The sequence below is a fragment of the Perna viridis genome, chromosome 1 (genome assembly GCF_037379345.1).
Source record: "Perna viridis isolate PV_CMFRI_1.1 ecotype Kerala chromosome 1, ASM3737934v1, whole genome shotgun sequence".
NCBI lineage: Eukaryota > Metazoa > Mollusca > Bivalvia > Mytilida > Mytilidae > Perna > Perna viridis.
The window spans coordinates 63,665,699-63,678,790 of record NC_142445.1 but is presented as its reverse complement, the minus strand read 5'-3'; the positions used below and the strand labels follow the sequence as shown (position 1 = coordinate 63,678,790).

The following is a 13,092-nucleotide window of genomic DNA, read 5'->3' as shown; positions in this document are numbered from 1 at the left end:
ATTTAAAAAAAATTATTGGCTTTTATGACTGTGTCAGTCTATTTACAAATCTGTATCTGTTAGATGAATCAAATGTTTTCATTCTGATGATATCCATGCAGTACTTGCCAATTGATGTTAAACTATGACCCAAGCTGAAAAAAAAAAATCCAATGAAAAACAACCAGAGGTCATCATTGATTAAATAAGACTCATGATAAACAGCAAACTCATGTTGGCTTTTGTGACTGTATCAGTCTAGTACAAAGAAAACATGTTTTTTTTATATTTTCATACAACTGCAAAATAAAAAAGACTGCAGTCATATGATGATATGGTGCTATTGTGTTGTGTCTTCTTTGTAGTTGTTCATAGAACATTGTTTTTGTGCAATGAATTGAAAATTAGTGGGGAGATCTTTATAAAATTTCATCACAAGGTTCCAAACAACAAGAAAAGTTTGGATTTAATTTATAGGATGTGACTGGACAGTTTAGGAATTAGGGGCCGAAAAGGAGCTACTTTGATTCTAATCAAATTCTTATCCTGTGTCAAATTTCTTATTGCAATCAAATTTAAAAGCTGAGTCAAGTTTGAATATGAATCCATACTTGCCCCAACTGTTCAGGGTTCAATGGGGTGTGGTCGTATCAATCTGCACCATGCAAAGCATTTTATTCATATGTGGAAGACGGACAAGAAAATCATACAAAAACATATGTATTTGAAACTGAAGAAAAAAACTAATGAAAAATGTATAAGTAAACTTATTTGACTTTATGAAGTGATAATGTTTTTCATGTGACTATAAAAAAAATTATGAACATATGTTTTTATTTTTTCTTGCATAATGTTGAGATATAATAATAAATTGGAAAATGTGTTGAAGGCATATTTATGTTAAGAGAATTGCTTTGTGATGAATGATATAAAATGCATAACCACAAACTGATTCTTTAACTATTATAATAAATTTAAATGATATTTTGTAGGTTGATAGGAACTTTCCGAATGATCCTTCAGGAGTTGATAGAAGTGGGGAGTGTTAAAATCTCTGACTGTTTGATAGATGCAAACAGTGTAGTTATGAAGGTAGGGATCACCTTAAAATAGTGTGTTTTTCAATCATTTTCCCCCTCTCAAACTCAGGTCACTGTATAAATGCTTAATAAAATAATGATAATAATAATACTTTATTTCAAGAGGGTAACATAGTTAGTTTACTACCAATCTTCCCTGAGACCCTCATACAAAACAAAAGTGCAGAGGTTAATTACATTGCAACAAAATGAGTACTAGTAAATAATACATAAATGCATGCCAACAAAGTTATCATTTTACATTATAGTACATGTAAATTCTTTAGTCTTTTGTTCCATTAGGAAGATTCTTAATTTCTGCTTAAAAAGACTTATTCCTATTGCACTTTTTATTTCATTTGGGAGGAATTCCAATGAATTCAAGTTCTTCAGATCAAATCTACTTCTGATTTTCTTTCCTCGTACAATTCTCTTTGACCAACTATTTTGAACAATGATATTTTTACTGCTGTCTGAATATAGTAACTTTTGTTTGCAGTCTTGATTTGATAGGTTTTACAAAAGGACTTGTACTATATGTTCAGATGTCTTCATAATAAGATACCAATATAAAAGTAGAAGATGTGGTATGAGTCATCCACCAAATTCCAAGCAACATACAATTGAACTTTTACAACCTGCCTAGCTTGCAATAGTTATGTTTAGCCATTACTAAATTTATGCCTGTCCATAATAAGAATCATGGTTTGCCTTTGCTTATCTATAAATAGTTTTGGTTAGCACTAATTAGTTATGCTTAGCCTTATTTCAGGCTATGTACAATTCTGATTCTGGTTAGGCTTAAAATTTTCAGACTAGACATAATTTTAGTTAATGCTTGGCATAAATATTTCAGATTAGGCACAGTTTTAGTAAATGCTTGGCATGAATATTTCAGATTAGGCACAGTTTTTGTCAATGCTTGGCATAAATATTTCAGACTAAGAAAAAAATTATTTAAGGCTTGGTATGAATATTTCAGGCTAGGCAAAATTTTAATTAAGGCTAGGTCTAACTACTTTTACTGAATTTACCTTAATCAACCTGTAAACTGTTTAATTTATTTTTACTATTAGTTCTTTAATTTGCAAATTTGCTTAGTGGGATAAAAGCTTCTCAGGAAGTGCTCAAGCTTTATTTAGATTATCAATTTTTGTTTATATACTGGTGCAAATGTTTTTATGTCTATTGTCTTTTTTTAACTTCCAGTTCATGGGTTGGTAGATCTATTTGTACATACAAATGGTAGTTTATTCACTATGTACAAATTTTAATTTTGACTTATTGCATCTCTTTATTCCAGTAAATATTGGTCTTTATCATTTGCTGTGAAGCGAGCAATGTTATTACAGAATCAATTTCACTCTCATGTTTCTGGTTGAATTTTGACTTTGGGGAACTGAATTTGTTTACCTGCTCACCTTGATGCATATTCACACTTGTCAAATATATTGCATTGAAAAAGGCATTTATTTCCGAGAACATGTAGTTCCAATCGCGCAATATTGATAAAGTCTCATTTGAAACATTTTAATTAAAACCTGCAACTATAAAATTAATATTCTTTTCATGTGAAAACTGCCTCATCATACAATTTCATGGTTAGATGGGTAATTCTAAAATCAATGCAACATAATTTCAGGGTAGAATGAATAATAAGACATTAAAAAGAAAGAGAAAACTTACTGCAAGGATCAATTAGTTTGTGCTGAAAAAATGTAATTACTCAATGCAATTAGTATAAATTTCTTAGCAGAGACATTTGGCATTTCAGAAGGCATTAGTATTAGTCTTACGTAATTGTTACGTATGGGGGTCCTGGAGCTTAATCTAACAAACCTGGTGATGTCAGCTTTTTGGTTTATACAGTGATCACTCTGATTTAATCAGTATTCATTCAGTTTTGATCACTTTCTGCAGAGAGTGAAAAAGTGTCTTATTTATTGCCCTTAATCCTGGAAAGATGTGTTGTCTTGTTGCAAGGAAACAATCATAAATTTTATTTCCTTCCAATGAATTGATGCAAATTCTATTTTTAATCTTGTAAGGCAGTGTAATTCCAAGTGAGAAACTGCAGGCAACTAGAAGTATCCAATCTGCCACAGGAAATTTTTTGTTGATTTTAAACAACTGTAATATTTTGATTTATGACTTCTCCTCATTTTAGATAACTTTGCCACCCTTGATTGAATACATGTTTCTTCACAATACCTTTTTTTTCAGGAAATGATTATAATTTACTTAGACAATGGAGGGAAAATCATTCAGAAATTGTACTGAATTGTTATTGTGAAATATTTCCCCTGTAACCAAGTGAAATGAAAGGAAAAACTGTGACATTTGAAGCAGTTGTTTATTTACTATGATTAGAATCAATATGATGACAAGTGACATAACAATGACCCATATTTTTCCCTCAGTGATATTTTAAGAGTGTATTTGGGTTAGATTAGTTCAGTTTTTGATGATATTTTCAGTAGGATTACATTGTCTAATATGGCAGAAGTTCATTGGTAGTTTTAGGCATTCTATATAATGAAGTATCACTGTCTTATATTGTCATATTTCTTATGACAATCAGGAGAAACAATGTCCCCAGAAATCTGTCATAATCTGAGACAGTGCTCATCAGTAATACAGATACACATTGTTAATTACCAACTGATTTTCCTGTATGAGGATGTCAATAGTCACTGCTATTACACTCTGTGTAATGTATAAAAAATTGTTCAAACTTAATGGTGCCATTTAATTTTTTTTTTGCTTCCAAAGTTAGCAAAAATAATTTTACTCACAAAAATGAGCTGATTATATGTCTAAACTTGTTTATGCTTTGATTCTCCATTTTGTGTTGGGAATTAGTGTTACTACTTTCTGTACATCTGTACCTATCCCATATCATTGTGGAAGCTAAAATCATATGAATTATTCAAAGTTCATCAAGATGTGTTGTACTGTACAAGTGTATGTAATATTTGTTTGGTCACATATTAATTTGTTTATATTATCTTATAGAATCATTGGACATTCTTAGAGAAATTTTTAGTCTTTTTCCCTTATATATGCATTTATAATATTCATATATTCAGAGCTTGAACTATAAGATCAAGAAATAGTTAAGGCGTATAGTTCAAAAAGTAAATATCAGTTTTTGTTTAAAAGCTAATTTTAGTATACTTAGTACTTTGAGAACTATATAGCCATCAAGATCTCCCTAAACAGTGATAGCTTTGTCCCTTATTTCTCATCTTTCCATATTTTTGGAACTGATGATAACAGGTGACATGCAATAGGAACATTTACTATGATAAACAACTGATATCTGCCCCTAGCTTTATAGTCTTAAAACTTTACAATGTCTGTTTCCTCCTGGAAATTTCATATCAAGGAGACATTAGGGATTCATTTTATAGACGCATTACAGTAGGATGTCTACCTCTACTTTTCTTTTATTGAATTATTTATATCAATATACTTCTTATTTTTTCCATCACATGAAAAATCTTGTATTTCTTTGACCACAAATTGTTTTGATATATAGTGTAGGGCTTGTGGGCAAAAATTGTCTTGATTCCAGCATAAGATATATGGATCACTGTCCAGTGTCTAAACAAATAAAATTAAATCGTGTTTTAGATCAAGGACAGGTTTCATCATAAGAAACAAAAAGGATGTAGACTTACGGACACTTACAAAAATTGTATTACTCCCTATAAATCATGTAAAAAAAATCATGGTGAAATTAAACAAAACTTTACTGATGCACAAAAATAATAAGATTATCACTGAAATAATTCTTGACATAGAACAAAGATAGCAATCATTTTGAAAAGAAGCAATAACTGTATTCTGAAACTGGTTTTATATGGCATTATGTCAATTTTTGACAGAAATTTTGTTTACAGACAACTGCTGGAAGTAAAAGTAAGACCTTATTTTCAGATTGTATAATGCCAGTTCATTCTTTTGTCTCTCTTGTGGCACATGCAATTATATTTCTCTTCAAAAAGATGATTGTTCTTTGATGGCATAGCATAAAACTAAATAGAATTGACTCCATATTTCTATGAACTTTGGAGGAAGATGGTTTTAGTTATTTCATTACATACTTAAGTGATTTTTTATTAATGACATCTTAAAGTTTTACCCTTTCTGACATATGACATTTTCAAAGTAATGTAGATAAAGCATCTTTTTCTTTCATAAGAGAAATCAAATTATGTAAATTATTCCTCAGCCAGAAATCTTGTTATTCTTAAATGCTTGTTTTCTTGTATTGCTACTTCAGATATGCTTCTATTTGACTTTAGATTATTTTTCCCATGTGAGGGTTGTGACATTTATTCTGGTTGCCAAGTCCTTCCGTGTGGGCGAGACTTCATGTTTCGAGTGTTTACTCTGGAGAAGACCTCAGTTTGTTTCATTAATTGCTAACCAATAATTTAGTTATCCCTGAGAACTAGATTTGATTATGTGAGAAAGAGAAAATAAACAAATATGTATGCATCAGCTTTGGGAAAAAATAATGGCTTTGATAATGCCAGTCATTTTGACCCAACTTTGAATGCAATTGTCTTGAAAATTTCTGACTGTTTTATTAGTCTTCGTTTGAATAATTGATGTAGCTACATGAAAAAACCAGAGGTATGTCAACATGAGGCAGATTAACTGTAACTTATGGTGTGATACTGTCCAAATTTCATTACAGTGTGTGAAAGATAGATGTCACAAAATAGAATTAATGAAAAATTGAACTTGGAACACATGCCACAATTTGTTGGAATTGAAAGTAGATTTATTTTGAATGGTTTCTCGAAATTGAAAATAGATTTAATTTGAATGTTTTTTTGAACTTGAAAGTAGATTTATTTTGAGGGGGAGAATAAACATAAAGCATTCCTGAGTGGGAAAGGCCAAACTTTGTGGGCTTAAATTTGTTGTTAATCAAGATTCATGCAAAACATATACATTTTTTCTACATTTTTGGGAGGGGAGGGGCAAATATCCTTTCATCTGAATGTTTACAGATTTTGGGTGACATGGACATTTGCAAAACACCTCCTTTACAGCCAACTGTACCATGTGTACTTTGAATCTTTAGAACCTGAAGAAGCTGAGAGTATAGTAATATAGATATTATATAGACTTCTTTCTTCGTCAGTGTAGATTAAGGTCTGATCAGAATCATAATGAAATGAAGAAAAGAAATGTTTGAGACTTTTTAATAATAACCCCCCCCTTTCTGCAGGATTGCAAAATTAGCTACTTTTACTGTTTGATATGAAATGGGTGTCTTTCTGATGTAAAAAAATGATCAATAACATGGTATAATGAAATGAATGTTTAAACATCTTCAGAAATAAAACTGCATGTGAAATGAAGATTCCAATTGATTACTTTAATCATAAGTTATAGTGAGATTAAGTTATCAGTGTAAGCATGAAACCCTAGGAATTTCTAAATACCACCATAACACTTGCTGAGAAATTCTCTGTTTTTATAAAAGTAATTGTTCAACAGCATGCAACAAGCAATCATTAAACCACGGGTTTTAAAGGCCAAAGAGAAGTGAAATTGGTTCCTTAACAGATTTTAATGATACGCTAACTTCTTCTTTATCTGGTATGTCTTGAGACCAAGAATTAAGGCATGTTTTATTGGTTGTAGCTAATTGCTTGCTTCATCTGACTGATCAAAAAGGAAAATATCTTTGAAAAGATTCAAAGTAGGATGTTAAAGTAGGCCGTAGCATCACAAAACTAAAAAAAAAATACTGTAAGTTTGAGACAGTGTTTAAAATAAAAAAAATGCTGCAATATGATTTTGTTGTTGATGATAGTGATTGTATTTATATATGAATTAAATTTTCTTTCTTTGAAAAAAATAGAAAAAGCAAATTCCATCCGATGAATCAAAGATCAAATTTGAAAGGTTTTATGAATATGGTGTAAATAACAGTTTTACAACAATATTTATTCCAGCATCTTTCATTTTCATTTTGTATTCACCAGTGAAGTTTATTTATAGATGTCACTGTGTGTAGTGTAATCTTAGAAAAAAACGAAAAAGCCTAGCACATGCAGTCAAGGACATTACAGATTTTTCTCAACTGATACCTAGAATCGTAATGCTGTTGAGCCTTCTTTTGGTTTTGATAGATACCCTGCATGTATGTAAACTCTCCTCCAGACTGTGTACTACATGTACATGTTTGTACATGTATATTGACCTTTCCATTTAATCAAAAAGTCATTTTATATTATAAACTAAATGCATTAAGTTTTTATACCATTAATGGTCTATGAATGTTTTCAAGTGTCACTTATTGAAGTGATCAGAAATGTCAGGGTCTCCCTATACACTAGAAAATTTGTAATTTCTGCATTTAAATTGAAGATAAAATTTAGAATTGAGCCATATAAAATTTGACATATTGATAAGGTTTTCCCAAGCTGGATGACATTTATCATATTGTTTATAGGAACAAGATTATATTTCTTTATAAAATATTCTGGGTTTGTCTTTATTTTGAGTTATAATAACTTTCATTTTTATTGCCATCAAGTGAAGTAGATTGGCTGCTTTATTGAGCTTTTGATATTTGATATTTTTTTCTTTTTTCATCAGTGCAATTGATACAATCAAGCACATGACAATTTTAAGCCTTGATAAGCTGGAAGCAGTTATGTAATACAAGTGAAATAACACAAAAAGTATTACATGAAGATAAGTTGGTTTTATGACATTGTATAATATTGAGAAATTTCACAAGAAATATCTTACAGTGGATATAATGATAATGTCCAGAAGATGACAGTTGATTCTTTTCTTGATGAAATGACAATCACCTGATGAACTTCCTTAGGCTGTGGACTGGACAATTAAAAAGGAGATTTAAAACTTTCTCCATATCTTAGTTTGATAAAAAATTTAAATCTGTTAATTTTCCAGATACTTATAATTACCTTAAGGAAGTTCATCAGATGGTCATTTAATCAAGGAAAGACCAACTCTATTCCCTGAAGTTAACTAAATTACTGGCTGTAAATCTCCTTGTCAGTTGTCTAGTTTATTATCTAAAGAAATTCATCACATGATTGTCATTCCATTCAAAGAAATTCAACACTATCCCTTTAACATCAACATTTTTAATGCATTATTTCACTTAATTATGTATCTCAAGTCATACTTAATAAGATAATTGTAATTAGTGTGCGAAATGTGGTAAAAATAGATGATTACTATGACTTGCCTGTCATACCCATAAATGTTCATCTTTTGAAGCTTACACATTGCTTTGTTAATTTGTTAAAGATCAATTCTAGAGAATTTATTGAAAGTGTTGCACAAGGGCTGAAGGCCACAATGACTTGTTGTAACCTCATTTTTTCCTCATCTTCATGCTGTGTTTTCTATTTGCATCTCTTAAGTAAATTGTAACAGTTGTTTTCTGTGTTGGCCCCTTTGCTCTTTCATGGAGTCATTATGGCTGGCCTATTTTAGCAGTTAGTCGATTCAGTGATTTTTTTTTAGATTTACAGTAGTTCATTTGTGTAGCATGATACTGACTGTTTTATTTTACTCTAGGCAACAGTGACCTTTGAACTGACCTACAATGCCCCTGATGGATCAGTCGGTATGTGGCAAAGAGGTGGTTTTGAGAAATTAAAGTCTGATGAACTCCGAAAACCCCTGTCTGAGAGTGAACTGAATGAACTGAATATAAGACATAGTAGAAGTGGAGACCGCAGTGATGATCTTACTAGTGATACTATCTCCATGGTGTCAAACAAATCATCCTTGAAGGGGTCAAAGATAAGTCTTGCTTCATCAAACAGAGGCAGTGGAGGTCGATCTCCAAGACCGTGAGTATACTGGTATTCAGTTTGGGGTGATATATATAAATCTATGCCTGCCTGTCTGTCTTTCTGTTTGCCCATTCATATGTCCTGATATCTTATTAGTGCAACTCTACCTGTATCCCTTCATATATTTTGATGAACATTTTTTGAATGATTAGACACCGTATGTACACTAGATGTGCATGGAGGATTATAATGGTGCTTGCAAAGGGAGATAATCCAACTTTAAGATTTTATGGGAAGGTTTAACATCATGTGCAGGTGATGATTATTATATAATACCAGCAAAGGAAGATGATAGTGTCAGAGGAGGTAAATACTTTCAGGTCACTGTAAAGGGAGATTATTTAAGGGTATCACATAATTTAAGTTCACTTTAAGTGAGCTTTGTTTTTGAGCTTGCTCACAGTTTTTTAACTAAGTAGCCTCAAATATATTACTGTATAATAACTAAGTGGGAGTTTAATTCATATTATTTTTTACATCATGATTATATTTGGCTCTTAGCTCTTACTAATTAATGATCACGTAGTTCCTGCATGTTTCAAGTCATTATACTAAAAACATTTGTTTCTTGTCTACATCAGACTTTTTTTAAAACTAATTCACTAGTGTGTTGTAGGAGCTATATAATTAATGGAAAGACAAAAGCCAATACTGCATGTTAGTATCAAAATCTGACAATGAATAAATACCTTTGAAGGAACTGAACGTCATTAAGTATACTTAGTCTAGAAAGCATCCATGCAGTGTCATCCTTTCTGTAAATTAGTATGCTCTGTTGCTAGATCGGTCATCAATCTCAATGTGTTGAGGTTAAAGCATAGAATTTTTTGTGATACTAACCTACCTGATCAGAGGCTTTAAAGTAATGAGAAATCTTCAGACTTCAGATAACCAGTAAGATATACTGCTAATTAGAAGATCTCCGAGTGTGTCTCTAGTTACAGAGACTAGTCTGTAATTTGTTGGATCTTTCTATGACTTGCCTTACATAGAAACAGAATAATCAACTAATTCCATTTCAAATTGTAATTTTTCTTATATTTGGATCTCCTGTTAACATGTAATAGCTTCCCTCGGTTCACTAGATTTTCTGAATGAAATGGTATTATTTTTTTTAAAAGAAATGTGTTTATGTATGCTTAGAAGTACAATAACTTAAAGCAGGAATATACCCTTTCATGATAATATCAGAGCATGCTCAGTAAGTACTTCCGAAAGGAAAATGTGACATACATTGTCCTGAATGTAATTGATTAAATGATGTTTTTAATATATTTTAATGGAAAGTGTTTCATTAAAAGTATTTCCTCACTAACTTACCATAACATTCTTAGCAACTTTCTAGAGTAGTCATCTTTCATCTTTCTTATTATACTAACTAAGCTAGGTACATACATAGCCTCTGACCTTGAGAATCTAAAGGGCTAGGAAAAATATTGAGCCTTATAGATTCTCAAGGTCAGAGGCCAAAGGTCACAGAGCCAAATTTGTTCTCAACATTTGGATAGTATCTTTGTTTTTGTGCTCTTTTTAAATGTATGATTGCTGCCTTTTTTGGATGAGAAGAATTTTATTTTAATAGGTTGATCTTCAATTTCAAAATTATGATTCAGTTTTCAATGAGTATTTGGATTTTAATACAGTTCATTCATATTTGATGACAGACTGACATAGATAAAAAGAAATCATTGCTTAAGAGACTATAATCTGTATTTGCGTTATACACTACAAAGTCATATATATTAATTTGGTCTTTGATTGTGAAAGTGAAAATTCCTTGTCTTGTTATGAGGGAGAAAAACACATATACATTGTATTACATATGTTGGAATATCAATTCCTTCTAATTTTTTCATGCTATGTTCTTGTTGCTTTTGAAGTAGTGAATTATTTCTGTAAGAACTTTTCCCTTGGGTTCAATGGAATTACTCATCAGAAAGAGTATCCAGATAAAAATGACACTCTGGTGTTTCAATAGTAATGAAACCTGTTACTTGTTGTAAGATAGGGATCAGTTAAATTTGACGTTTGCTTCAAATTATGGAAATTCTACTGTTCATCTCTTCATACATGTATCAGTATGCAACAAAGCTTTTCCAATCCTGTTCTACAGAATCAAATGAAATCAGTTATACAGACAGACAGTGTGTTCCTCTATTTTTGATTTTCTGTTTTATTCAATATTTTCTTATTATAGAGCTGTTTTGTAATTCATGTTCTAACCTAATAGTTTACGTGTAGTTTATTGTCTGAGTACTATCTAGATCTAAAGCATTCCGATCAGCTGTTCAGATGATGATGACAGTCAATAAGAAAGGTCCAGGTGGAGATGACAGAACCTCACTACTAGATGAACCTGAAATGGAAGGTAATGTACTTATAAATGGGAGTTGTAGGAAAGAAAAACTCAGACAGAGTAATGAAGAGAGGACTTTGTGATTTGTTAATATTTTATCTAAATGTGAATGTTAACGTCATAAAAATTACATTTGTTGTTGATGTAATTTGGAGTATTTTGGTTTTTAAAGTTTATAATGTTATATATTGGTTGATATTGTAAGTAATGTTTTGCTCATCTCGGAGGGATGAAAACAGGGAAATTAGCCTTTCCTGGTGATACCTTAATCTATGGAAAAAATAAGTAAACCTCTAAATATGTATGTATATTTTTAAGTCAGAGTAAAGAGCATGATATCTGTATCACATATAGCTGACTTGGTTAGGGTGTAGCCCTTCAGAATTGTCATTTATCTTTTTTTCATTTGTTCAGTTCAAAAACTATTTTTATATTGGACTTCAGTTACATGTAATTCTTATTTTCCTTTCTGAGTTTGATGTTAATATTTAAATGGTATGTTACAGATACAAGTTTGGATGCCAAGGCAGCTGAGATGGCATCACTGTTGGGAAGACGCAATGACCTTGAGGATGATAATGCTAGTGATGGTCATGGGTCAACAATTTCAACCCCAGTGTTACAGAGAAGGTTCCTAAATTTTGACTTATGTTATATTTTCTACTACATGTAGATCTTCAAAAGTTTTATGACCTTGTAGAGTTTTTGCACTAAACTGAATGTTTTAAGAGAATACCTCATTCATGTTAGTGTTTTCCTTTTTGCCACATTTAAACACGTTAAATCTGCAAGATATGGATTCTTGAAATAATTGTCATTCAAAGAACATTTGAATTTCTTTATCTTTTCATGTTTGTTATTACCAGTGTTCAAACTACAGTGAAAAAAAAAACCCAAGATTTATCACAAAAGGAAAAGACATGACTGATATTTTTTACAGGTTATTTTTTTTGTGTGTCCATTCAATCATTCTTTTTTCTCACCAAATATGAACTTGAATCAGAGGAGATGTTTGCATGTCCGTAGATTGATTAATGACATTCAACAGAGATTTATATTTCACATTCTTGTGATGTTGATATGTCACGATATATGTAGTAGTTGAAAAAGGAAAGATGTTTTAATTTTATCAAACATGTTTCAGGAAACTTCTGAATGAAAATGTTTTAAGATGCCTTGAGAGAAGAGGCAATGTAGTATATCTGATTTCCTGTTATTTGTCCATTTGTAGTATGTTTTTTGTGTTACCTCTGGTACAGGTTTACACACAGCAGATATAGTAAAATAAGGCTATTGATTAATACTTATTTTCCATTTCTTTTGACACTTTATCCAGTTATTGGGTTAGCCTGTTAACTTTAAGTTTGATTTTGAATATGTACCTGGTAAGCCACTCCATCAAATAGCTTTTCAGTGAAAATTGTATGCTCTAAAGATCTGAAATTTTAATTATACAAACCAAAAACATGTTTTGAGTTAACCACTGTCTTCATGATGATAACATCAACTTGTTCTTTATGGGCTTTCTATTCGCAGGCATAGAGGGAAGTCACCAAATATTGAACCACCTTCTCTCAAAGCTCAGGACTTCCAGGTAAAGTATTTTTTATATATACATATACGAGTTCCCTTTTACCCAGAGAGCCTTTATTACCTCACCAACAGTAATTGTTATTCAAAATAATTAAATTTGTTGACAGTACATGTACCAATTTCTGTTTTTTTTATTGTGAGACAGTTTGACCTCAAAATTGGTTTTCACACAAATTAAAAATATTTGTTAATGAGCAAATTAGTCTATGAATTCAAA

The 13,092-nt window shown here is 31.1% G+C and overlaps 1 protein-coding gene across 9 annotated transcripts in view; it reads left to right on the top strand.

The window, feature by feature from the left end:
* The window catches only part of LOC148629809 (otoferlin-like), a 123,312-nt gene that overhangs the window by 35,606 nt on the left and 74,614 nt on the right, over positions 1 to 13,092 (top strand). For all 9 annotated transcript variants that reach the window (XM_088557524.1, XM_088557513.1, XM_088557504.1 and 6 more), the window contains exons 4-8: positions 972 to 1,071; positions 8,646 to 8,923; positions 11,191 to 11,294; positions 11,789 to 11,912; positions 12,819 to 12,876. In XM_088557524.1, coding sequence (XP_088413650.1) covers positions 972 to 1,071; positions 8,646 to 8,923; positions 11,191 to 11,294; positions 11,789 to 11,912; positions 12,819 to 12,876 — 664 coding nt within the window. The remainder of the gene's footprint in view (positions 1 to 971; positions 1,072 to 8,645; positions 8,924 to 11,190; positions 11,295 to 11,788; positions 11,913 to 12,818; positions 12,877 to 13,092) is intronic.